This window comes from Lissotriton helveticus, chromosome 4_1, assembly GCF_964261635.1.
Source record: "Lissotriton helveticus chromosome 4_1, aLisHel1.1, whole genome shotgun sequence".
NCBI lineage: Eukaryota > Metazoa > Chordata > Amphibia > Caudata > Salamandridae > Lissotriton > Lissotriton helveticus.
This window is the reverse complement of record NC_136063.1, coordinates 142,481,491-142,508,985: the sequence shown is the minus strand read 5'-3', so window position 1 is coordinate 142,508,985 and position 27,495 is coordinate 142,481,491. Positions and strand designations below refer to the sequence as shown.

General features: G+C 45.6%; 1 protein-coding gene and 1 long non-coding RNA gene across 15 annotated transcripts in view; one reads left to right on the top strand and one right to left on the bottom strand.

The window, feature by feature from the left end:
* The window catches only part of PLEC (plectin), a 1,130,647-nt gene that overhangs the window by 25,882 nt on the left and 1,077,270 nt on the right, over positions 1–27,495 (bottom strand). For all 14 annotated transcript variants that reach the window (XM_078686563.1, XM_078686567.1, XM_078686564.1 and 11 more), the window contains 4 exons: positions 24,756–24,860; positions 24,151–24,249; positions 10,618–13,998; positions 1,029–8,212 (listed from right to left, as the gene is read on the bottom strand). In XM_078686563.1, the coding sequence (XP_078542689.1) occupies positions 1,904–8,212; positions 10,618–13,998; positions 24,151–24,249; positions 24,756–24,860 (9,894 nt within the window). In that variant the 3' untranslated portion in view covers positions 1,029–1,903. The remainder of the gene's footprint in view (positions 1–1,028; positions 8,213–10,617; positions 13,999–24,150; positions 24,250–24,755; positions 24,861–27,495) is intronic.
* The window catches only part of LOC144828428 (uncharacterized), a 205,381-nt gene that overhangs the window by 145,974 nt on the left and 31,912 nt on the right, over positions 1–27,495 (top strand). The window lies entirely within an intron of this gene.

Here is a 27,495-nt window from a genome sequence, read left to right as displayed (position 1 = left end):
TTCAATGTGGTGAAAGTGACGGGGCTGATGTGCTTTGTTATGTGGCACAAAAGATGAAGTTGATTTTGTAACACAACTGGATGAATGTACCGGTCTGATGTGTGTTCAGTATGTGGCACACTGCAGCAGGCTAATGGCTGCTCAGTATGTGGCTGAAGGAGCTGGCTGAAATATGTAAAGAATGCAGTACAGAACACATATTATGTTTGCTCAGTATGTGGCACATGGGTGCCATGTGCTCAGCATGTGATAATGGGGGCTGGCCTCTTGTATGTTTGTTGCACACATGACAGGCTGATAGGGGTCAAGTTGACTTGTGGTCCAAAGTATCTGAATGCAGCTCACAGTGAATGAGAAACGTAAGCCTATCATGCAAAGGCAAGATGCTCATCCCACCTATTGCTTACAGGCAGTGCATCCATGGTGTGCTTAATTTGATGTTCACCGATAGCAGAAATCACACTCAATGGGCAAAATGATATCATGGTTTTTTGGCCACACCCTCAGAGAAAAAAGAGTTGCAGAAGAACAGACACGTTCCTGTCTCAGGGCTTAGCTAGGAGGCAGGTTCTAGTTATGTTGGGAGCCTCCACCTTGTGTTAAGAGAGGGCTAAGGATAATACCCATCCTGGATGCATCACCTCTCAGCCAACAATAAATGTGTGCAGTAGTGCAAGGAACCACTGCAAAAAGACACTTCCCAGATACACCAGAAAGGAAACTGATACACAAAGTCACATGCAAGGAGATTCAGTCACATGCATCAAGGTTCCATTAGAGGAAACCGGAGAAGGCAAATAAGGCTTTAATTTTACCTGCCTACTGCCTTCCCACAAGGATAGCCCCAGAGAAGACGGAAAACAATGTAGGAAGGCAGTAAAGAGCACAGCGAGGCAAGAGATGTACAGTGCAGAGAACGCATATATAATTTACAAAGAAATAGCAGAGAACATAACAGATCCATCATAGGATAGTATGATGCAGCAGATATTCAGCCAAATTCAAGGGCAGCAGGGACATGTACTTACATCTGATGGGCCTCTTTTGAAAGGAAGAGCTCTCAATGAGGAGGATGGAGGAGGCTGGGCTTGGCAGCAACGGACGTCAAGGCTTTGATGTCACTTTGGGGTACAGTGGTGCATCTTCTGCCTTGGCGAGGTGGGGTTCACCTTCTGGCTTTGCGTATGGAATTCTGGAGTTAAAAAAAAGGGTTGATGTGTGGTTCAATAGAGCCCAAGTGCTACTGGCAGCAGCGTGTTGTTATGGCAAGGACGGCGAGCTGGAAGAGTCCATAGATAACAGTCTGTACATTCAAGGTATGGTCGTTTCAGCAGCTAAGACACGTGGATGGGCAGCAGCATTTGCATAGACAGCAGGGTCACCATTTGGGAGTGTAGCATCTTCTTTCGTTGGCTGGCGGCGGGTCACAGGGGATTGCATCTAGCAGCATCTACTCACTGGGGGGGTTTATATGCCAAAACCTTTAGAAGCAAATACCTTTTAGCATTTGGGGAGCTTTGGCTTCTATAGTCTCAGCTGGTCATGTCTTTTTCAAATGTATGCTGCTCTGCAGTATATTCACGCACACAAAATAAAAATACAAACAAAAAGAGGAAACTTTCTTAAGTTACGGTGCTTGGTGGTAGTGTTCTCTTAGTCATCTCTTAATATACAAATACTGTCATAAGAACGAGAATATATTAATATATTAGTCTGGGTAACAGGATTTTGTCCCATTTTGCTTGTTTTGGTTAAAATTTAGGCACTGCTTTGGAGTAAGTACATAAAAAACTAAGTTGATTACTCAAGGCTGTTTCACCACATGCAGGGCAGGATAAGTTGAAAAGTTTGTATTTGCAAATTTTTAATATATTTGTACATGTTTATATTAAATCCAGAACTTTTACATCACAGCAGGTGGTAGTGCCACTTGCTGTGCTGAATATTCTTGTCTACTTTCCCAGCTGCAATTCCTGGACAGGCTGTTCAAGGCGAGGATGAGCTGGGCTGCATCAATGGGGGCACCATCCTGGAAATTTGCTGTCACTCTGCGGCCGTAGCTGGACGAAGTGAAGGAAGAAGAGGAGAAGGACATCTGGAAGGCAGGGCTACCAGTAGCATCAAAGCTGCCACGCCTTGAGCCAGTTCTAGAGCCCGACCGGGAGCCGGATGTGGAGCCAGAGCCGCTGGCATTATAAGGGCTGTAGTAGCCCTTGCTTGACTGGGAGGAGGCTTCAAGGAGCCGCATGCCCGTGACATCCTCGATCATGCTTCTCTCCATGGCGTCTTTGTAAGAAATCTTGAGTTTGGTCTTGGGGCAGGTGAGATATTTGGAGTAGGCATTTACATCCCGCAGCTTCTGAGCTGTGCGTGCATCAATTGAACCCTTCCGTACAGCCTCATCCAAGGAAACACGGCCATTTGCATCAGGCTCAATCAGTCCACCTGTGAGGTATTGTACCTCCAGAAAGCGCTGACCAGCTTCATAATATAGCCATCCCTTCTTAAGGGCTTGTGCTGCTGACATCTTTGTCTTAGTTCTTGGATCCTCGAAGCCATTGTATGCTTTCTGTGCCAAATTGATTCTGTCCACCATGATTTTGTCCACTAGCCCTTTATTGACAGCATCTGTGACCGAGTACTTCTGTCCAGTGTTTGGGTCAATTATGCCACCAGTGCAGGCTTGAGCTTCTAGCAACCGTTGCCCTGTGATGTTGTCTACAAGATTGCGTTTCATAGCCTCTGTGATAGAAACTTTCTCTAAGGTGTCAGTATCCAGGATGCCTGCAACTGGCCCAGTCTCTTCACTCGGTTCACTCCATGTTGTTACCGACTGAGTTCTTGAGGAAGCAGGACTTACGGGGAAAGATGAAGAAGAGCCAACGGATGATGTTCTTGAGCGAAATCCAGTCATGTTGCCTGACAACATGTCAGCAAACTCTGTAATAGATAAGGTGCCTGATCGATACTGGTCAAGGGAAGACTGGTCGATTAGGCCTTTGGCAATGGCGTCATCAATATCGTACTGCCTCCCTGATCTTCTGTCTGTGATTATTGACTTAACAACTCCATCTGATGAAGAGATGGTAACCTCCTCCCATTCACACTCTTGTTCTGATAACTCAATGTAAGTCTGGTGGTCAATAAGCCCCTTACGATATGCCTCATACACTGACATCTCTTTTCCTGTCTCAGGGTCTACAATGACTACCCTACGCTTGCGGACTGATGACTTTGAAGAGGTCTTTCTTTCACGTTTCTTCTCCTTAAGAGGTAACAGGACCAGCCCAGTCTCTGGGTCAGTGAAACATCTCTCCATGAGCTGAAGGTAGGTGAGGTTCTCTTCAGTGTTGGGATCAAAGAAGCCCTTTGTATCATCACTGGGATCGGTGAGGATCTCATTCATTTCCTCGTCAAACAAGCCTCTCTTGTAGGCCATCTCCACTGGAAGACGATGGCTTTCCTCTGGGTCAATGATGCCTCCAGTGGCAATCTGTGCTTCTAGTAAACGGATTCCATGATCTTTAAGTATTAACCCCTTCTTCATGGCTTGAAAAAGAGAAATGAGTTTGCCAGAGTAGGGGTCTTTGTAGCCTGTCACTGCCCTCTCAGCTGAAAGCAGCTTGTCTTTGAACTCAGCACCTACTATTCCCATGCGCACTGCATCTTCCACTGCCAGCTTAAGGCCTTTGATAGGATCAATCACATAGCCAGTTGCAGCCTGCGCTTCCAGGAGTTCAAAAGCAGTCCCAGGCCTGATAATACCTTTTTTCATTGCCTGATAAATTGAAAACCTATCCTTGGAAGATTCTACATAGACCCCAGCAATACAGCTTGTGCCTTCCAGGAACTTTCTGAGATTCAGTGAGACTTCTTCGATAGACATCAATCCGTCTTGAAGACGCTGGGCTGTAACTTCATCCAGGACCTGAGAACGTATCATCTCTTCAAGGCTAATCTCCTTGCGCAAACCTTTGAATGTCAGCTTTCTCTGGTCTGAGAGGGGCAGAAGGAAAAGTTTGCTGTTTTCATCTTGTCTGCACCGTTTAAGGAGTTGTGGATAGCTAAGCTTTTCATCTGTGGAAGGATCCACGTAGCCTCGGACCTCACTTGGCTCAGAAAGTCGGTCAAAGGTTTCTTTATTGAAGTAGCCACGTTGGCAGGCAATCTCTAGTGGGAGGTGGAATCCAAAACGGGGATCTATAATGCCACCAGTGGCTAACTGGGCATCTAACAGCCGCAGGGCATGCTCTGAGGGAATCAGATCTTTCTTCATTGCCTGGAAGAGAGAAATCATCTGCTCAGTGTAGGGATCTCTGTAACCTGTTACTGCTCTTTCAGCCGAAAGAAGTCGGTCATGTATTTCTGGCCCGACAACCCCTTTCCTAACAGCCTCATCTACAGTCAGCATTTCATTTTTCACTGGATCAATGATGAAACCAGTTGCCGCTTGAGCATCCAGGAGAGTGTGCGCCACCTCGGTAGAGATGAGACCTCTCTTCAAAGCCTGGTAGATGCTAACCTTCTCTTTGCCAGAAGGAAGCATGATACCTGCCACACATCCTGTGCCATATAGATACCTCCAGACTGTTTCAATTTTGATTATTTCTTGAATGCTGCTTGTCCCTTGCTTCAGCATGCTGTATATTTCTTGAGTAATAATTCTGGATTCGTACAGTTCTTCAGCAGTTATTCTGCGTCGGATAAAGTCATAGGAGTAAAGCTCTTGCTGCCTTACTATTTCGGTTTTCTCAATAATTTCTATGATGATGATGATCATGCGCTCCTTGGTTAGAGTGCCTGAGCGGAATTCTTGCATTAACCTGTCCCTTTCCTCTTTTGGCAGGAGGTCGGACTGTAGTAGCTCCCAAATCGACATGGAACTGCCTGCTTTGCTTCCTGAAGGGATATCAACCATTGTCTCCTCAAACACTTTCTGAGTTTCAGACTCACTATACTTATGTTTTGTCTCAGTGGTTGTAGGGGCCTGTTTCTTCAGTGGCAGGAGGTGCAGACCGGTGTCTGGGTCTACCATACATCTCTCTTTCAGCTGCAAGTAGGTGAGGTTCTCTTGGGTGTTGGGGTCAAAGAAGCCTTTGGTGTCATCACTGGTGTCTGACAAGATCTTGTTCATTGCATCGTCAAAGTAGCCACGCTTGTAGGCCACCTCCACTGGGACACGATGGCTGTGCACTGGGTCTATGATGCCACCTGTGGCAATCTGGGCTTCCAGTAGGCGAATTGCATGGTCTCGTAGGATAAGTCCCTTGTTCATGGCTTCGAAAACAGAGATGGTGTTCCCAGAGTAGGGATCTTTGTACCCAGTTACTGCCTTTTCTGCGGACAGAAGCTTCTCGTGGAGCTCAGGCCCAACAATGCCAGCTTTCACAGCCTCGTTGACATAAAACTTCTGGTTCTTCAAAGGATCAATTATAAATCCAGTAGCAGCTTGTGCTTCTAGGAGGACGACGGCTGTGCCGGACCTTACCAGGTTTCTCTTCATGGCTTGATAAATGTTAATCTTTTCCTTGGTGTCCTCCACAAAGATCCCAGCAATGCAGTCACTTCCGTGGAGATACCTCCTCACAGAGTCAGTCTCTGACATTTCCTTCACAGACTTCTTGCCTTCACTGAGCTGCTGAAACTGGACCTGGTCGATGATCTTAGATTCTAGAAGTTCTGATGCAGTCACTGGACCCCGAAGACCTGTGAAGGTCAATCTCTGTTGTCTCTTGGCCTCGGTTTCTTCCACGATGGTGATCATAATTTTAATTATCTTTTCAATTGTGACTTTGCCAGCTTTATATTGCCTGATCAGCTCCCTTCTCTGTTCTTCAGTAAAATATTCAGAGTGAATGAGCTCCCATATTGTTACTGTCCGACCTTTCATGCTACCGCTCGGGATTTCAATTGTTGATTTACCAAATGCCTCCTTGGCTTGGCTCTCATTATAAATCTCCTCTTGTTGGGACTGTATAGCCTTTTCGGACAATGGCAGCATGCATAGCCCAGTCTGCTTGTCGGCTCTGCATGTTTTCTGTAGTTGTGCATAGGTTACATTTTCCTGGGTGTTGGGGTCATAGAAGCCCTTGGTCTCTTCAGTGGGCTCTGAAAGTGCTCTAGTCATGTCTTCATCCAAGTAGCCACGCTTGTACGCAATATCGAGTGGAACGCGGTGGCTGTTGACTGGGTCAATGATGCCACCGGTTGCAAGTTGAGCATCCAGAAGGCGGATTCCACTGTCTTTTGGTATAAGACCCTTTTTCAAAGCCTGGAACAGTGAGACGGTCTGCCCTGTGTAGGGATCTTTGTAGCCAGTTACAGCTTTCTCAGCTGACAGAAGTTTCTCATGGAACTCCGGCCCAACGGTGCCGGCCTTGACTGCGTCTTCCACAGGAAGCAAATGGTTTTTAATTGGGTCTATGAGGTAGCCACTACCTGCCTGGGCTTCAAGAAGATTGTATGCAATTGTAGGTTTCAGCATATTTTTCATCTGTGCATTATAAATAGACAGCCTTTCACCTGTTGGTTCTACTATGACCCCAGCAATTGCTGTGCTTCCCTTCAGGTATTTTTTGATAGCATCCACCTCCGAGACATCGTTGACTGACTTCTTTCCTTGATGGAGTTGATTGTAGAGATCTTTGTCGAGGATTTTACTCTCTACCAATTCAGCAGCAGGAACAGGAGCTCGGAGGCCATCGAAGCAGAGCTGCTTCTTTTTCTCAGTCTCCTCCACCACGGTAATTATGATTCGAATGATCTTCTCCACTGTGATCTTCCCAGTCTTGTACTGATGGAGGAGGTCCCTCTTCTGCTCTTCCGTGAAATATTCAGAGTTTATAATCTCCCAGATTGTAACAGTTTTACCTTGAAATTTTCCAAATGGAACCGACACTGTGGCCTTCTTAAACACATCCTTGGCTTCTGTGTCTGTATAGGCAAGATCTCCCTTAGCTGCTTTGTCAGTAAGTGGAAGCAAGCAGAGATCTGTCTCGGGATCAATAACACATCTCTCCATTAGCTGTAAATATGTGAGGTTCTCTTGAGTGTTTGGGTCGAAAAATCCTTTGCTGTCATCGTTGGGGTCAGAAAGGATATTATTCATTTCTTCATCGAAGTACTTGCGCTTGTAAGCCACTTCCAGAGGTAAGCGATGGCTGTTCACTGGGTCGATGATACCACCGGTTGCAATTTGAGCTTCTAGAAGTCGGACACCATGGTCTTTTACAATAAGGTCTTTTTTCATGGCTTGGAAGAGGGAGATCTTCTCTCCAGTGTAGGGATCTTTGTAGCCAGTGACTGCCCTCTCAGCAGAAAGCAATTTATTGTGTAGCTCAGGCCCAATAAGATTTTCTTTCACTGCTTCATTAACTGAAAGCCTCTTATTGTTGACTGGGTCAAGCAGGAAACCAGAAGCAGCCTGGGCCTCAAGCAAAATGAGAGCAGTACCTGGAGTGAGCAGCCGTTTCTTCTGCGCTTGATAAATGCTAATCTTTTCATTATGTGGCTTGATCAGCAGGCCAGCAATACTGCTACTGCCTTGGAGATACCTCTCAATGTCCTCTTTCTTGAAGGCCTCTTTCACTGTCATTAGTCCTTTGACCAGTTTCTCAAGTGTATCCTTGCTTATTATGCCAGCTTCGGCCAACTTGCTTGCGGACACTTTCTGCCTCAAGCCTTCAAACCCTAGCTCTGAGTCTCCATTTTGGGCAAGCCCGTCTAAAGCATCTCTGCCATTGGGCATTGGTGACATGGCAGCGAGGTTGGTCACACTTTCAGTCTGAATCATGATCTCTTTGGTTTGTAATAGGGCCCTTTTGTGCTCCTCTTCAAGTTGTTCCAGCTTTTCCTTCAGTTTCCTATTCTCTTCTGCCAGAAGCTTCTCCTGTTCCAGTCTCTTTCGATCGAGCTGCTGAAGCTCCTCTTGCTTGCGGCGGACTTGCTCTTCTGATTCCCTCTGTTTTCGGAGCGCCTCATCCATGCTACCTTTTAGTTGCTTCTTCTCCTCCTCCAGTTGTCTCAGCTGATTCTCCTGCTGGTTCTGAAGGTCCTGTGCTTTGTTTACTTCGTCTTCATACAGCCTCTCCAGCTTTGCTTTTTCATCTTCAATATACTTCTCTTTCTGGAGAAGCAGTTGCTTCTCTGTCAGGAACGTGGTCTGGAGAATGTGAGTCTCTTGTTGCAGCATTTGTTGCTGAGCTTTCTGCGTCTGTGAAGGACAGAAGTGAAAAATTAATCCCATGTTCACATCATTGGCATCTCCATGCAATAATGTAATCAGTATATTAAAACAAGCCAAATATATATCCAGAGACGAAGACCCTTTTTGATATGGAAAGATAGAGGACTACCTCTCCAGTCAAAAAAACCAAAGGGAAGTTGCAGAACTAATAATGGCAAACAACGAGGACTCGCATTCTATTTTACAGGGAGCACATCATGCTTTTCGTAAATATTTATATCAGAAGGCAAGCTACAAATTCATAGTCTCTCAGATTATACTGCTCATGTGATCTAGGGTGCGCACTAAGGAAACTGAAGCCTCGCCACCGTAATGAATTACTTCTTCCTGGGTTTATCACTGCATAAACCCAGAACCATTTAATCTGTAATGATACAGCCACGTTCTTTATCCTTGTGAAGCAATAAAAACGTTCTCCACCCAGAATGGCACGATATCAGATATAAGAGTATAAACATTCTTGCTCTACCATTATCAATCAAAGCACTGGCCTACACGTCCTTGGAGCTTTGGAACCAAAAGATAGTTGTGTATTGTCCCAATGCACAAATAGCACACCGTCAACTCATAATGACACAAAGATAAGGACGGCAAACCATGAAAGCAGAGTCCATCTAGTTTAAAAATTACCCCACTCGCCATAGCTACTGTTTCTTCACTATCGTAGATCCTGTCAATGTTCTTACTCTACAATTACTCTGCTATGCTTCTTATTGGTCTTTTCTTATATAAAACAAAGGCCCTTGCTATGAGTGAATCAATACGCTAAGACTATGGAGGTCCTATGAAACTTCACAAAGGGAGATCCCAGAGGTGTCGCCCTATTGAAGGAAAGGTCAGACAAATCTGAATACTCAAAAGCAAGAACCCTCTCCCACTCAATTTGGTAGCATGCTTCATCATCGGGCGCCTCCTCCTTGGGCCGGAGCTGCAATCCCTCACGGTGCTCTTTGCTGGAAATGTCTTAGATGTTATTTGCCTGTGATGAACCTAAACTGAGGGTTCTAAGAGTGTAGATTGGAAATGTGAATGGATAGTATTAAAAATGACTAAGTTACCTAATAATTATTAAAGTGGTGTCTATTGTCATGTTTAAAAACTATATGAAGCAATGAAGGAATATATGATCCTTTGAATATCCACCATACTTGTTTTAAATAAAAAAAGTTCAACATGTTTTTAGTCAATTTAGTAGTCATTATTGATCCAGGCAATTCGCCAGGACTGTAGTGAACCTAATCTACATCGGATTGGGTTGATGAATATTGATAGATGCCCAACCCAGGAGTTACCCACCTTGTGTGTTGAAATCAATACCTTCTGTAAACTAGTTCTATAGAAATAGATCTGACCCTATCGGAAATTAAATTTTGCCCCTTAGGTATTGCAGAGGAACCACGGTATGTGCAGCGTACATGCATCCAGCACGGGATAATACCGGTGACCTACCCCACTCTGCAATCCTCAAGGTCATTATTGAGTGGCCCGTTAAAATTTCCAGGATTACCATCACCAATGGTCACAGCAGTCTGGAAGTGGGGAAATCAGTGGGTTTACAAGATTTTCAGGAAAAAAACATACAAGAATGTGTTCCCATGCTGATTTACACATCATTTCCCCCAGGAGTTTTACAAGGAGATTTTGGTCAAAATAATTCAATTTATCAGTCGTATGGTGCAGGTGACAGCTGCTACAAGGCCCTTCTGAATTAACGGATCACTCCTAAAGATGGCGTTTGTGTCTTACATTTCTCCTTCAACTCCACCACTCCTTTAGAAGGATGCTTATATGCATATACCACCTTTTCTGGCAGATGTAATCCCAGCTAGTCTTTTCCCGTCCTCTGCCTAGCACTGTTATTGTTATTTAGTGGGTGAAGAGTTGCTGTTTCGGACAAACATCAGAGCCGAAGCAGAGGAACGATATGAGGCACTATTCACATTTAAGCACTTTTAAGAGACTACACTACAGCACATAGAAATTTGAATTTCAAACACATTTTTAACTTTACTCCAATAATATATATAAGGATATGGATTTTATCATTTGGGCTATTTGTATAATGCCACGCCTTACTCTAAGCCCACTCCTTTTCATTCATGACACTTGCCCTGAGGGTCATCAGAATCCCTCATCTTTATTCAGGAGGTCTACCTATTATCTCTAGACAATCACTGAGCAGAACAGTCTAGAGAGACAGGTGTTACTGTGCAATATCTTTAGGTGCTCTGCCCTTATGTGGTTTCTCAATCGATCTTGTGGCGCCTCTTAGCTTACAGAGACAGGCCCTCATTGACAGGTCAGCAATACTAAAAATGTTGCAGGATCTCAACAGCATAAATGACATCACAAGAGACATGTAGATTAGTTACCTCCTCAGACATTTTCTGCAGCTGCTCGGCTTCTCTCTTAAGTTTCTCTTTCTCATTTTCCAGCTCAGCAATGGCTTTTCTAAGGTCCTCTGCCTCCTTGTCACTTTGCTGCCTCTGGATCTCTAGCGTGTGCACAACTGTCATCTTCTCCTTGGTCGACAGCTCAGTCTGGTGAAGCTTCGCACTGATTTCCTCTGCTTGCTTCCTGAATTTCTTGGCATCCTCCTCAGCCTTTGCCTTGGCTTTATCCATCTCCAGGACATGTAGCTTGAGGCGCTCTGCCTCAGCAGTGATCTCAAGCTGGCGTTTTCTTTCTGCCTCCAGTGTCTTCTGGAATCCCTCAGTCTCCTCGGTTAGGAGTTGCTGCATTTGCTCCTTGTCCTCTTGGTACTTCTTTGCCTGTTCCTGCGCCAGGTCCTTCTGCTTTTGTAGCATCTCAGCCTCAGCTTTTAGTCTGGTAGCCTCCTGAACGGCTTGCATTTTCTCCTTCAACATCTTCTCAGCTAGTGCCCGTTGATCAGTGAGGTCATCTTCTGCCAGCTTTCTCATGCGGGCTGCCTCCTGGGCCTCTATGCTCAGACGTGCTGCCTCTTCAGCAACCTTCTTCATCTTTGCGGCCTCCTCCTCTAGAAATTTTTGGGTGCTATCTTTGTCTTTGGTGAGGAGCATTTTATTTTCCTCCTCAATTCGGATTTTCAGTTTGATGAGCTCCTCCATCTGCACCTTCACCTTGAACAGTTCTTCTTCTACTAGTCTCTTCTGCCGGATTGAATCAGTCACCTCTTCCTTCAATCTCTGAAGCTCATCATCCAAAATGGCCTTCTGATGGTCAGTCTCGTCCAGCTGCAGCTTAACTTTGGTCAGTTCCTGCTCTACTTGGTCTTTCTGTCTCAGTGTCTGCTCAGCAAACTTCTTGTGCTTTTCCATTTCCACATCGGCTAGCTGCTTCTGCTTGAGGGCAGCCTGCTCCGCTTGGGCTCTCTTGGCAGCTTCCAGTTCAGCTTCTTTTCTGAGCTTTTCTGCATCCTCCTGCGCTTGAGCTTTGGCCTGGACCTCCTCTTCTGCCCGCTGCTTCAGGCGCTCTGCCTCCTCGACCTGCAAGCGGCACATAGCAGCATCCTGTTCAGCTTTCATGCGCTGGTGCTCTGCCTCCTCAGCTGTCCGCTTGGCTTTCTCTGCCTCCTCTTTCAGCTTGTCCAGTATGCTTTGCTCCTCCCTCCTTGTTTGCATGAGCTCTTGCTCCTTCTGTTGCACCACGGCAAAGTGTGCCTTCTCTTCCGCTTCAATTTTCTTGTAGGCTGCTTCTTGAGCCAGCTGGATCTGCCTCTCAGCTTCCTTTTCTGCCAACTCTTTTTGCCTCTTGGCCTCCTCTGCCTTCAGTTTCAGGCGCTCCACCTCTTCCAGAGCCAATTTGCGTTGCCAGGCAGCCTCTTGTTCAGCAGCAAGAATCTTCTTTACCTTTTCCTCTGCTTCCTTTCTGCGTTTCTCCTCTTCCAGAGCCAGCTGCCTCTGCTTCTCCGCTTCTTGTTCTGCCATCTCTTTGCTGCGCTGTGTGTCATCAGCGATGTTCTTGAGCTTGTTGAGCTCCAGTTCCAAGTCTGATTTTCCCATAGAGGCCTTCTCAAAGTTGATCTTGAGAATGCGAATCTCCTCTTCTATGACACGTCTGTGCTTAAGGCTGTCTTCTACAATGGTCTTCTGCCTATCTAGTTCATTTTCAGAGGATTTTTTCAGTAAATTGATTTTTTCTTCAATATCCTGCTTGTGCTGGGATGCCTGTTCCTCTAGGAGCTTACGCTGGTACGCTTCATCTTCAGCCAAGCGTCGAAGGCGTTCGTTTTCTGCCTCTTTTTCCTTTAGGGCAATTTCTGCCTCTGTTTTCAATCGGGTGGCATCGTTTATGGCAGCAAGCTTCTCCTTCAGAATACGGTCAGCCTCGGCACGCTGTCGGGTTGCTTCTTCTTCAGCTATTTGGCGTTGCCTCTTGGCCTCTTCTGATAATGCTCGAAGCTTGGCTGCTTCCTCTGCAAGCTCTCTGAACTTGCTAGCTTCAACCTCCAATATCTGCTTTGACTTCTCAGTGTTGGACTTGGAGTCTTCCTCTGCCTTTGATTTGCTCTGCAAGAGGATCTCCATTTCTGCCCGCACTCTAGCCAACTCCTCTTCTAGCTCCTTTCTCTTGTGGATCGCCTCATTCACCTCAGACTTGAGACGATAGAGCTCCTCTTCGAGGAGAAGACGCTGCTGCTCACCATTTTCAGTTTCAGCCTTAAGGCGAATCAACTCCTGCTCTGCAGAAAACTTTTGTTGCGAAGTACCTTCAGCTAGCCTCCTTTGCTTCTCGAGCTCCTCTTCAGCAAGTTCCTTTTGACGCAGGGCAGACTCTTCAGCCTTGGCCCTCTTACGGGCCTCACGCTCTGCATCCTCTTTCTGCTTCTCAGCTTCCTCTTGTGCAAGGGTCTTCTTATGCGCAATTTCCTCTGCTTGAAGTCTAAGACGCAGGGCTTCATTTGCCTTCTGCCGCCATTTTTCCAGTTCCTTCTCAGATTCTTCCCTGGCCCGGTCTGCCTCCTCCTGCTGTTTCTTCAGGCGCTCTGCCTCTTCCTGCAAGTGGGTAATTGTGATGTGCTCCTGCTTGAGAGACATCTCCAACTGGGCTGTCTTTTCTGCAAAAGACATGCGCTTGCTTTGGAGCTCTGCTGCAGCACTCTGCTGTGCCACTTCTTGTGCCACTTTGATCTGCCTTTCCTTCTCAAGCTCTGCCTGCTTCATTCTTCGCTCTGCTTCCTCAGCCTGCATGCGGAGCTGCTCCAGGTCAGCCATTGCCCTTTGCTTCTCTCTTGAAGCTTCCTGCTCTGCCTGGATCTTGCGCTTCAGCTCCTCCTCTGCTTCACGCTTTTTTTGTGACTCCTCCTTGACCTGCTTCCTCAGACGTTCTGCTTCCTCTTGTGCAAGCCTCTTTTGCCGTTCAGCTTCTTCTGCCCGGGCCCTCAGTTCACGCAGCTCATCCTCTGCACCAGCCTTTTGCTTCTCAGTTGTTTGCAGTTGAATACGTATGAAATGTATCTCCTCCTCTATTTTCTTGCGGTTGTACTCTGCCTCCTCAATCATTTTGTCCTTGGTGGTGATGGATACATCTGAATTCATGCGCAACTGCTGCAACTCCTGCTGAATGGTGGCCTTCTGTTGCTCTGCCTCCACTGCCACCAGCTGCCTCTTGCTCACTTCTTCCTGCATGAGCAGCTGCAGCTCTCGGGCTTCCTTCTCAGCTTCTGCTTTTGCCTTGGCGTAGGCCTCTGCCTGCTGCCTTTGCTTCTCCAGCTCAGCCTCTACCTCAGCCAGCCTTATTCTGTCCTCCACCTTCTGCTTCTCTGCATTTTTCTGAATGTTTGGAAAACCGATGAGATGTGAGGAGGGTAAAGGAGACAAAAAACAAATGTGGAATAAAATCAATGTTTGGTGATAAACTCAAATCTAACCAACAGAAAATTTACAAGGTCAAAACAAAATGGTTTGAAAGGTGCAGAGATCATGAGACAGACACCATACATGACCCTAAGAGGTGTCTGGGTGACAATCGTGTAAGACATACAAGAAACAGACAACCAAAATATAACAGACTACATGGCTTTGGGTAGTGTTGCTGTGATGGGTGTGGTGAGAAGCGCAATACTCAGAGCAGATCTGCACTGCACAAGAACACCAATATGTGCAAACACATCCAAGTGAAATGAGTGTTGGGTAGCAGCTGGTGCACATTATTGGATAAGATAACAAGGTCAATACAACCCTTAACAGGACCAGCTTGCACGCCTGTCACGTCTGAGAGGGCAAAACACATGGTAGGGGAGAAAGAAACAAAGACAAATGTTCCCTCATTACTGAAGTGCCTTGTGTACGAGGTGAGGGATTTGAAACATTTCCCATGCAGTTAGAGTGTGTTGAGGATTCTACAATTTGCATGAGCTATTTGATTGCTGATTTTGAGGCTAGTGGTAAATTTGAAAATTGCAAAGAGGAGGAATGGAAAAGCAGAAACAAAGGTAAAAGCAAGTAAAGTGTTGAATAAGAGGCAAAGTAAATAGGATGAAAATGCAGCATTGAAGCACGCTCAACTTTCCCAAACTCATTAGACCATTCCTAGTTTGTGTGCAGATTATAAGAGCAAGATATTAGTTCCATTGTAGTTCGTGCTTTACAGACAGAGCCGCATCGGGAGTACAGGTGTGACTCCTTTTGACTAGGAACATTTCTCAAATCTGTTCAATTAGGTTTCATGGATGAGGGTAGGACCTTCTGATGCTCTCCTTACTGTGTGAGCTCTATGTTCATCACAGGGCTGCTCTACTGACTGGTTGCTCTGGACTAAGTCTTTTGAATAGTGCTTCACTCAGTGATGTGTGTATTGTACTTACTGAGTGTACACCCCAAAGCCTTCAGTCGGGCTCTATACCATGTTAACAGCTGGAGGCACTTTCTCTGGAGAGAGGCCTAAGAAGAGCTGAACATGGGAAGTTGCCTCATTTTAGCAACTGAACACTGACCATGGGAAATTATCCCGCTATTCGACACAACAACTGGAGGAGCTTCATTTAATTGGATCAAAGACAGGTTGATCACAGTAAAGCTTTCTCTATTATAGCATCAAATAGATCTTTGTTCAAAGAAAGACAACAGTGAACATCAGACACTACCACATTGTAGCAAATGGTGGAGAATCATCAAGAAAAAGACGTAAGACTGACCAATCACAGAACATGACATAGCACTGAGAGAGACAGCCTCTGGAGAAAGACAAAAGTCAGACTCTGTATCTGAAAATACATTATTATAGTAACCAGAGAAGGTAGATCCAGATCAAAGACTAACTAAAAATATCACTTCATAGAAACAGGACGACAGTCATCTGGTAAGATGGCAAAAGTTATGTTTATCTAGAAAATGGCCAATGACTGATTGAGCGTAGGACATGACACAATTAAAGTACGTAAAGTAGGTTTCTCTTAGGATCAAAGAAGAACCGGCCCAGCATATAGACCAATTATGAGTTAGAATGGCAAAAGATTGACTGGGCTTATAAATTGACCTTATGGCAAGGAGAGAAGTTTAATCTGGAAAAAGAACAAACGAGACTCAACGTAGGAAATCACTTGATTATAGAACCTGCAGAGGCCCTTTGCTAATAAAGGTGAATGACTGACTGGAGATGGGAAACAACATCATTGTAACAACCGAGGAAGCTTTCAACAGTGAGAGAAAAGTGCAGAATAGATATCTTGCCTTAATCTGAGCAATGACCTCTACATAGGAAACTCAATATCAAAGGGGGAGGAAAATTTAACTTAACAAAATGAGATACTTCTTCTAAAGTAAAAGTTGTAACTTTTAATAAAGTCTTCTACCCTCAGATTCCCCACCTTAGAATATTCCGCAGGCGTCAGAGTGGCTCTGGAAAATTTCGAGAAGTGCCGCTGTGCGACGGTAGGTGGTGTTGATAGGCTCCGAGTTGGCATCATACACATCAGAAGTGATGTTGAGGTGGCCATATAAGTGCCACTCTGGCGCTCTGGCTTCAGCTCCTGTCTTTCCACAGCAACAGCTCAGATCCGGACAACTCCCTCAGTTACTTTTTAACCACTTCTTGTTTTAGGGACATGTCCTCTCTAAAATATATGGATTTAAAACTCTGTGGGGGCAGTCACAGACAAATGTCAGTATTTGATCCTCACCTTGGTTGTCTCTGGTGCATGAGGTCGGGCCGGACCCAAAGAACTGCGCGGAGTGCAAGTCCACGCACCCCAAGGCAATCTGAGAGCAGTCAATAAAGCTTCTGGCGTTTGTGGAAATAAGGGCCTTGTGTCGGTCTCGTTCCCAAGGGCGAGCTCTGAGTCATTCCTGCAGCTGTTCCCATGTATGGTTGTTTACTCCCTCCAAGACGTCCACTTTGAAGTTGGGTAGGTCGAAGAATCACAAAATGAAAAAGTTAAAGCGTTTTTTGGTTTCCCCTAACTACCTCATGCTTCGAGGACCTGCCACCAGCACTCCTTCGACGAAACTGGTGTCTAGCCCAACTCCAAGCTTCTCCGAGTTTCTTGGAGCCGGAGCTACTCCTGCTCAGTTGTAGGAGTTCAGTTACTTCATGCATGCCATCTTTGGCCCACCGACTCCCACTGGCATGCCTTTAGGCCCCATGGAGCAGAGGTGCCTTGACTGGGTTACTTCCGGCAAGTCTGCCCTTGATGGCACTCGCTAGTGGTCCCATCATTAGCCCCAAGTCTGAGCTGACATAAGGCAGACCCTATCAACCCCTGGATTTATAGCCCTGAGATAGACCCTTCCTTCCCGAAGGGGGAGATGAGGAGGAAGGGTTTGGTCCCTTAGAAGAGGACCCAGAGTCAGACAAAACGGTTATGAGGAGCTGGGTGGCACCAGTGGCTTGGACACTTCTCTTGAATGTAGCATGCTTTCCTGTCCAGCCCAGTTTCAGAAGAGGGTGCATCCTTGGCCACCTTCAAGCGCAGGCAAACAGAGATCCTTGATCTACTACTGGCAGCAGTCAAGGCCAAGACCAAGGTCTTGACTGAGAAGCTTCACCTGGGAGTGGGTTCATCTAAACCATTGCTGCCCTCAACAACAATCTCCTAGGGGCCTGAGCCAAATATTGCACAGGGGCCCTGTGCACCGCATTATTGCCCACTGACACCGTCCTGCCCCAGGAGCCCCGGACTTTCACACCCAGCACCCATCCCCTGTGAAATTGGTTGTGCGGGCTTCAACACCCAAGATCAACCCAAATGCATTCTCTTCCACTACACCGTACATGGATTGCAAGAGGCTGGAGACATTTGAGAAGCGCATTTTCTCGTCCACCAGCCTAGCCTTGCGGTTAGTGAACACCGCATGCTTCTTGGGCTGATATTGCAATGCGTTGTGGAACTAAGTTGCACAGCTGATTCCCATGCTTCCTGAAGAGGGCATTGTCATCGTCAAACATGCCTTGGTGGATGGCCGGGACGCTTTGACGTTTGCCATCAGGCGTGGGCTGGATCCAACAAACTCCCTGGATAGAGCCAGGGCCTCTACAAAGACACTGCTTCGCCACACCTGGTTGCGGTCCACTGGGGAATTTCCAAGTGTCATGAATTGACACAGCCTTTGATGAATCCCGCCTATCTGGCGACAAGACAAACCGTGTTTGAACTTTTTTAAGAGAGCCTGGTCACTGCTAGATTTCTTGAGCTTTCTCCATCTGCTCAGTCTTGGCCACAGTCCTTTTGCCACTACCATGGCTGTGGTTGGAGAACGAATGTTTGTCCGCAATATTACCTATACCCGGCAGTTCAGCAACCTGCACCTTTCTTGAATGGGGTTGTGAATCCCAAAGAGGACATGGGAGCTAGACCCAGTGCACTATCCAGTCCCCTCTGGCTGATGCAGTCTCTTAACCTCTTTAATGCATCCTCCATGCAGCACAGCCATCCTATTGGTGGCAGGATCAGGCACCACCTGCCCCATTGGTCCACAGTTACCTCCATGCTTGCCTCCACCCCAAGAACGGCTGATGGAGGACCATCTCTCCTTGCTCAGCCAGGAAGTGCCGACCCTTCTGGCCAAAGGAGCTATTGAGAGGATGCCTGTGTCAGAAGTAGGTCGTGATTGCTATTCCCGCTACTTTGTAATGCCGAAAAAAGGCTGAGGGCTTCACCCTATAGTAGATCTGCACCAGCTCAAAGCCCTTGTGTGGAAAGAGAAATTCACGATGCTCACCCTGGCTCAAGACTTGTCTGCCCTGGAACCTGAACACTGAGCGGTAGGGTTGGATTTGCAGGATGCTTATTTTCGCATTCCTGTCCTGCAAGCCCACAGGTGTTATCTGAGGTTCATGGACATGATGACAGTGGTTGCAGCTCATCTTTGGAGGTCAGGGTTTCAGTCTTCTCCTGCTTTTACAACTGGCTGCTGAAGGAGGGCTTGGCCCAAATAGTCATCACCCACCTCCAGACTACGCCAAACCTTTTGTACTCGCTGGGGTTCACTATCATATCAAAGTCACACCGGACTCCTCAGACGCTCCCTTTCATCAGAGCCATTCTGGATACAGTGCAGTTGTGTGCCTATCCTCCGAAGCAGAGAGTCCAGGATATTCGGGCTATGATCCTGATGTTTCAGCTTCAATCATGGGTTTGGGTGAGATTGACTCTGAGGCTACAGGGTCGAATGGCCTGCTGCATCCTGGTAATGAAGCACGCCAGATGGCATATATGAGCTCCACAGTGGGTGCAGCCCCAAGGAAACCTCTTCGACCTGGTCCAGATTTTGAAAGAAAGTATGAAACATCTGCAGTATTGGCTGACAACCCGCGATTGGGTAAGCAGCAGACCCCTCCCGATCTCCTAGCCAGAGCGGACTGTGGTGTCCGATGCATTACTTTGGGCTGAGGAAGCCATCTGGTAGAGGTGGAGATCAGAAGACTCTGGTCTCCATCAGAATCGCAGCTCCACATCAACCTTCTGGAACTGAGAGTGATCCGCTTGGCATCGAAAGCCTTCCTTCCTTGTATCAAGGTAAGGCTAGTTCTAGTGTTCAAGGGCACTATCACCATGTGTTATTGAAATAAGCAGGGCCCAGGGGGTGGTGGACCCTGTTCCAGAAGGCTCAGCATCTCTGGACTTGGCTGAAGCACCAGGACATATTCCTGATCATGCAGCCCCTGGCAGGATATCTGAATAGTCACCAATCAAGGGGATTCGAAAGGGCAATATTTAATGAGGTCCAGCATAGAGGCCCTTGGACTATAATAACAAAAGAATAACGCTGTTCCCTGGGGAGTTAGGATGAGGGCGTAACCAAGCCCAACAAGGAAGGGGTGTGAAAGGGGAATGCCCCTTTTGGAACTAAAACCCTCACACACCCAGCAAGCTAGGTGTCATGCTTCATCATTTGGGTTTTGCTCCTCGTCAGACTGGCGCTGCAATGTCTGACGGGCTCCCATAAAGGGGCTCTTTACCGGAAATCTTTGTTCCTGCCAGTTGGTGCATGGGGGTATGAGGGTTTTAGGAAAAGTGTAGACGTGTTTAAAAGTGGGAATTAAAAAAAGTTAGTAAATCCACGGCGGGTTTTAATGGTGTGGTTCACTACTTTACTAAAAACAGTGAGTAGAATGTGACACGATAGTGCTAGGATCCAGCAGTGTCTTAATCTACCTGAAGGAAGACATGTTTCATGCTCAGAAGAGCAATTTGTCAGGACCTAAAAAATAAAAAAAGTGGGTGCTACACAGCAAGGGAAGGGGTGAATACTACCTTCCACTTGGTTAGATGGAGGCAGGCAAGGTGGCCCTGCAATATCTTAGTGGGACCCTACTAAGACCTTTGAACAGCGTCAACGTTCATCTCCTGAGTGCTGGTACCCTAAGGATGAGGTACCTGTCTGCAGTCCGGACTAGCCTGTGGAACCTACCCGCACGTTGGGGGGAGGGAGAAAGACCGGAGGATATCTGAATGCCAGAGTGGCCAAACTCAGCCGTTAATGCCATGCAAATCACAAACAGCGACTACATCCAGAGGTATCACGGGGTCTCTTCCTAGGAAGTGGATTATCTTGGGTTGATTTGTTCACCATAACTAAAAACACGCAATGTCAGCACTTCTGTCTGTTGGAGTTTCCAAAGCGGCTCTCACTTTTAGGCACATTCGACTTCGAGTGGACTTTGAGACTCCTATACGCCTTTCCGCCGATACCACTTTTTTGAGAACTCACGCCAGATCAGTACCGACCGGGCTTAAGTCATTCTAATGGCTCCGGATTGGGCACAGAGAGTATGTTTTCCTAAATATCTGAGCATAGGTACGGTTCCTCCGGTCGTGCTGCCCCTTCAGAAGGATTTCCTGTCACAGGGCCCAGCACCCAGCACCCGAAAAGATGCATGCTTCACCTTCATTCATGGAGATTGAGCAGCAACAGTTGAGGGTTTCCAATCTTCCTTACGAGGTCTATGATGTCATCTTGGCGGAACTTCACTAAACAGTATGCACCTGCATTGGGATAAATGTGTGGCCTGGTGTTCCTCCAGTCATGTGGACCAACTTTCTGCACTGCTGTCAAAAGTGCTGCTGTTTGTTCTATATTTAACCTGCCAAGGTCTTGCACTGGGCATTGTTAAAAGTTACCTGTTGGCTATTTTGGCTTTTATGCAGTTGCCTGATCACCCCTTGTGTTCAAGCCACCAGTTGTGATTCGTTTTCTGAGAGGTTTGCAATACTTGTTACCTCCTACCCCTTTCTTGGTGCCCCAATGGGACCTCAACCTGGTCCTAACATTTCTCATGTGTTCCCCCTTCGAGCCCCTACACAACTGTTCTCTGCAGCTTTTGACTATCAAAATGGTATTTCTCGTGGCCATTACATTGGCCAGGAGGATCAGCAAGCTACAAGCTTTTTCGGTTCAACCTCCGTATACCAGGTTTTTCCTCTGACAAACTGGTCCTTCGGATGCATGCCTCCTTCCTGATGAAGGTTGTCAACCCATTTTATGTCAGAGTTTCACTCTGCCAACTTTTTTCGCTCCACCTCATCCTTCCAAGGAGGAGGAGAGACTGCATTGCCTGAACTCAAAGAGCGCTCTTTCTTTCTACTTTGATCGCACCAAAGACCATCAGGTGGAAGATCAGCTCTTCATTGGGTTCACTGGAGAGAAAAAGATCAAGGCTCTGCAGAAGCACACCTTCTCTAGATGGATTGTGCACTGCATAAAGATCTACTACAGATTAGCTAAGAAGCAGCCTCCTGAGAGACTGCAGGCACATTCTACCACCGCCAAGGCCCCTACTATTGATTTAGCATGCAGTGTATCTACCTTAGACATCTGCCAAGCAGCTGTGTGGGCATCACTCCATACGTTCCCGAAGCACTATGGCTTGGACTGCAGGCTCGTCAAGACAGGAACTTCCCTTGTTTGGTCCTCCAGGATTTTCTGGAGTAAGCCAGTTCGCAGAACCACATTTGGAGAGATATTGCTTGGGTATCTTTTCCAAGGTGAGGAATCGGTCTTACCTTTAGTAACATCTTTTCAAGTAGAGACTATTTAACCGCAGAGTCCTCACCGACACTGCCCCTCCCTTCCTACTCTACGAACTGGGGTTTTGATCTTGAAAATCCCATTAGACACTGATCAAACATTGGTTTTTATGTGGCTCTGCGTTTTTGCCATGGAAATAGTCACAAAAGAAACTTATGTTTGTGCATTGGGGTGGAGCTTATATGGGCACCATGGGGTCACTTCAGACTCCGACGATGCCACCTACTGGCACACAGAGGTACTGCTCAAGATTTTCCAGTCTGAAGCGCGGGGAATATTCTAAGGTGAGGAATCTTCAGTTAGTTAGACTCTCTAACAGAAATGGCATTACCGAAGGCAAGTAACTTGTACTACAAGGTAATAAAGGAGTACTGCCTCAAACTGACATTAATTCCCCACTCACTCTTTGTTCTCCATATCTTTGATTGTCAGATCACAGGGAGGAGGAACTCTGCTCAAAGGAAACTCACTTCAGGAGAACAACATCACATTGGTACAAGTATCTCAGGTGCAGGCAGTGAGTGTAGGGGAGTGCAGTCCTGTAGCGCTTTTCCATGCCAACCTGCCACAGATGTCATCAACGGGCCTACTTGTGCTAGATAATAGTGGTCCGGTTCGAGAAAAAATATTCTGATTGACGGATGCGACTGGTCTGCAGCCAATTATAAATATGAGCTTTTCACCACCTAGACCTCTGAACATTAAGTCCAGAGGAAGATAAGGCAGGTGAGGCTGTGGCTGTTTCTTTTTTCGAGTGTTAGGCTTACTCTAACTAAAGGCAGTGTATTTATGAAGTTCACTTTTGCTAACTTTGAATTTTTTTTTAAGCATTCATACACTTCAAAAACTTTACAAAGCATAGAGCTTGTTAAAACCTTGCAAAAAGTAGGTTCCACGGGACATGAAAAAGAAAATTTGCAAAACCAAGATTTTTCTAGACAAACCGGAGAAGCTAAAAACAAATGTGCATACCCTGAACTGTAAAATGAGGTTTTAGAGCATGGTCGAGGTAAAACTGAACTACGGGCCATCCAAATTTGAAGATAAATCATTATGGTATGTGTCAGCTCTTTGTGTCACTGTACCACATCCGACAGCTGAATATCATGAGTGAAGATAAAAAAAGGGGCTTAGATTTCAGAGACCACTGTCATATGTGGTTAGTTTAGATTAAAAGCTATACACATTTTCTACTCAGAAACCCTGTATTTATATTAGATCAAGAGGTTACAATCGCAACAAAGGCGAATAGGAGTACTCCATATAGAAATATGGATCTGCCAATACAAAGTGATTGAATTCTACACCCCCTCGTCTAAACGCACATGTAAAGTTAGAATGGGACAATGACACAATCATCTGATGCAAGGGAAGAGGCGTGCAAGCTGCTTCTGCCATGGCAAAACAATGAGGAAATGACTGATGGAAAACAAAAGAAAAAGACGATAGTGGGAGAATTGCATGATGGGAAATGTGCCAACAGGCATGCAAGCAAGGAGTGGAGTACCTGGTGCCTGAAAGCCAGTCGTCGTGGGGAAATATTAGCTTTTTTAACTAAACAGTTTTATTTTATGGAAGGTATTTTTAACCCTTCCTTTCTCCTTAAAACCATACAAATGTTACCATTCAACAAAAACACTTTTGGAAAGCATCTCAGATCCAAGGGCAAAGAAAAGGAAAGAAAACAAAAGGAAGAACAGATGCAAAAGTTAGAGAAAAGTTAGCATAAACTAAAATGAAAACCAAACTGTTAAATATTAGAAATCAAGACACATTCGCATTTTCTGTATTTGGCAAAATCTGTAATTGTCTTCCAAACACATTCACTCATTAACATGTTACTAGGATACCGACAGTCGGACAGACAGTTTTGGCTGCATATTTGCTTTTTGGAGGGGTTTGCACTGAGGAGATGTGGGACTAAGTAAGTGTTGCATAGCAAGAGTAACATGCTGGAGAAGTACAGAGAGGATGGTGTATCTGGGAAGTGTCTTGCAGTCAAAAAAATATACACTGCAAGTTGATGCGCATTGGTGTCCCAACCGACAGCCTGCAGCAAATTGCGAGCAGCCCTTAATTGTGCAATCCTAGAGCTCGATATGCCGAGGAGCATCAGATCCACAACACCACGAGCATTTGATTCATGGATACCAGCAAATGCAGGTGAGATCACTTCACCAGGTCACATTCTGCACTGAAATTACAAGAAGTGGCGGTGTGGAAGTAGGGATGGCAGTACTACTCACTGGAGGGTGGCTAGCGACAATGACTTGTAACTTCTGCATCATGCCTAAAGATGATGAGGAGCATCTTGAAGCAGAAATGGAGTATATGATATGTCATCATGAAAAGTAATGCAGAATGTAGGCACAAAAAAGTATTGACAAGTTTTGCCTGGCCACCAGTACCCTCCAGTGCAGGCCATACATCAGCATCGATTGGCCTTTGCTTACATACCTCCTCTTCCTCTAGTCGTCCCAGGGTCACTGTGATGAATTTGATGTACTGGCTCGTGAGGGTGGTGAGCTCACTGTACCGTGTCCGTAGATCCACATACTGAAACAAAACAGAGCAGACCAGTTTTAGTCATAAATGCAGAGAGGTGTCAATAGGTTTTTTGCCACAACAGAAGATACCGTGTATGTCAGGGAGTCAGTAATAGCTAGTGCAGAGATAACACTCAAGGATTTTCTGATACAAGCCTTAAGAACTTCAAGAGGCTGAAATATTACAGCTCAAGACTACTACCAGACTTACTTTCATCTTAATGGCAAAGTGTGTTTCATGGAATTGGCTTGAAGACTTCAAAAGTCAGAAGGCGCTCTGAGAAGAGATGCAAAACTTGGCTTGTGTGGCAGTGCTCTGATGACTTACAGTCGGAAGTTTCCAACAGACAGAGGGCAGTTTTAATAATGAGACTGTGTATGTGTTAGTTATGTGCAACAAGTGTGTGTACAACAGATGAGATGAAGATAAGATGAAGAGATTCCAGAGTTGCACGCCTGGCAGTTTAGTTCTTGATTGTTTTCTGGACACCGGCATATTGATCTCCTGGCTCTCACCTCTTGGATGATGTTGTCTGATGCGGACTGTACTTTGGCTTTTTTAGCTGGAGAGGCTACAGGTTCTACTTGAGCTTTGTATGTTACCAACTGGAGCTCATAGTCCTGTAACACAAAAGAAAAGACAAAGAAAACATGAGCAACAATTCAGATACCACCAGTCCCTCAGTATATGGGGGTTAGGAGTACCTTAAAATGGAGAAACAGGTGAGCAGTCCATTCGATGCCACTGACATTAAGCTGTTCTAGTGTGGAAAGGAAAATAGGAGGAATGTGGCACATAGATGATTTACCGGGCCTAGCAAGGATACATTTATCCTGCTTTCCAGCCTGGTTGCCCCTTGCCGATCTACTTGCTGGGGCCAGGGTAAAGTCATCCCCAGCAGTTATACATCCTGTGTTAATCTTACAGTATCTAGGCTAGCATTATTTTTCAATAGTCTTAACAGCTTATAGGAGTCATTCTTCAGCGGCCTACATGGTAAAATCCATCTAGAGTTATTCCCCAATAGTTCATCTGGCAATATCTGCGATAGACCCATTCCTCAAATTCCCACTTCAGTATGGCATTATCCAATGTAGAGTGATTCTTCAAAAATATCTGATTATAATGAGGATAGACTAATTATATATGTCTATACAGCACTATATAGGACAGAGTAATTGCAGGACTGACCATCTTGTGCATGATGTACAGCCAGATGTTTCCCTTACCTGTTCTGCTGGCTGTAGAACTCTGTGCACTTTAAGCCCTGCTAACCAGTGCTAACGTGCTTCTCCTTTCAACATGATGATATTTGTATACATCTGATTGGTATATATACCTTATCTATAGGTCGTTAGCTTATGGCAGAAAGTGTAGTCAGGGTCTGAAAGTTAAATGCCACCAGTGAATTGCAGCACCTATTGTGCCGTTCAGAGCATTGGCAGTACAAACATGGTTTCAGGCCTACTAGTGTAGCTTGACTGTAGCAGTGTAAGACATGCAATTGATCTGTCAAAATAAACCCTTTCTAAATATCAATGGGTCAGAAGTTGATGGACTCTATACTGTTGGGCGTAAATGGTACACGGGCTTACCAAGACGAAGTCTTGATTTTTGCAGAATCCATTCATGGAACACAATGTGATATTATCTAAAGTCCTAGACTCAAATTATCCTTGGTACTGGCGATCAGTGAGGTGCCTCCGCCCAAGGATAAAGATACTTTAAAGTCATTCCGTGGGATGAGTGAGTATTATTCACGGGCATGCAGGATATGCACTTGTGGTTCAACCCTTGTGTAAGCAGTTGCAAAAAGGTGAGGGGTTTGTTTGGGACTATACAGTTGCTCAAGCGTTTGAAACCATCAAGAATTTGATTGTAAAGACTCCAACCCTATCTTCTTACAATTCTGGTTGCAAATGTATACTCATGGTAGATGCCAGGTAGTTTGGGCTGGGGGCATTTTTATCCCAAATGGTCCAAGGCGATGAGCTTACAATTGCTTCGCTTCTGGATCATTGCTTCAGGCGGAGGCACGTAATAGCACAATTGAGAGGGAGGCATTAGCTTGCCTGTGGGCAATTGAAAAATTAAAAACCTTCCTTTGGAGCACGCATTTTGAACTTTACCCAGACCATAAAGCTTTTCTTCACATGCTTAATGGTAACAGCTCTGGCAAGGCGTCTGCCAGACTATTAAGGTTGTTATCACGTTTACAGGAGTATAACTATACCATCACTCATATTCCTGGAGGCTTAAACATGAGAGCAGACTGTCTCTCCAGGTTGCCATTAAATATTATTGATGCAAATGATGACTAATATCATGTGGAGTGCATTGCGGCTACTTTGAATGATGTTTTACAATCCTCCTTGGATGTGGTTTCTTTGCGTGATTGGATGGATGCATTGAGCAAACATGAGGTATTATTGTTAGTGATAGATTTTGTTTCTAAAGGTTGGTCCAGGGAAGGGTCCCTTGCTTCACCTCTTAAACCCTTTTCTCAGGCTGAAGGGGAACTGTCTCTGGTCAATGGGGTTCTAATGAAAAATTATGTTTGTATTCCACCATCCTCCTTATGAGAAAAGCTAATTGAAGCAGCTCATCAAGCCCATTTAGATGTGGATGGCACTTGCAAGAATTTAAAACAGTTCTTTTGGTGGCAATCCTTGGACTCCCGAGTCTCACACTGGATTTCCAAATGCGACACATTTGTTATCCGAGAAATACTGGACAAACGTTAAATACCAACCCACACAGCCCGACTGCCAGATGATGTCTTGTCCAAAGTTGCTGTGGACTTGGTTGGTCCTTTTGAAATGCTTCCTACTAATCAAAAAAATGTTGTAGTCCTTATTGACTATTTTTCAAATTGGATATATTTTGTTTTCATCGTATCCACTGACAATGTCATTAAATTCCTGCAAAAAATGTTGATATAGAGGGCCAAGGAAATTAGTCACAGACAATGGTACCTACTTTATCTCATCCCCCATGAAGGATTTTATTGATCGTTTCTACATCAAGCATTTCAAAGTAGCACTCTATTCTCGTACCTCAAATAGTCTTGTGGAGAGTATGTATGGGTTCCTCAGGGAGGGTATTCAGACCGCAGTTGCAAACAAAGTACCTGTTGAGGATGTCTTAAGAAAAAAAGGTTTGAGCCTACTCTGTCACTCCCCACAGCACTACGTACCACTTTGCATGTTGAGGAAAAAGACACCCAAATGTGAAGCCTGTCCTGATTGGATCAGA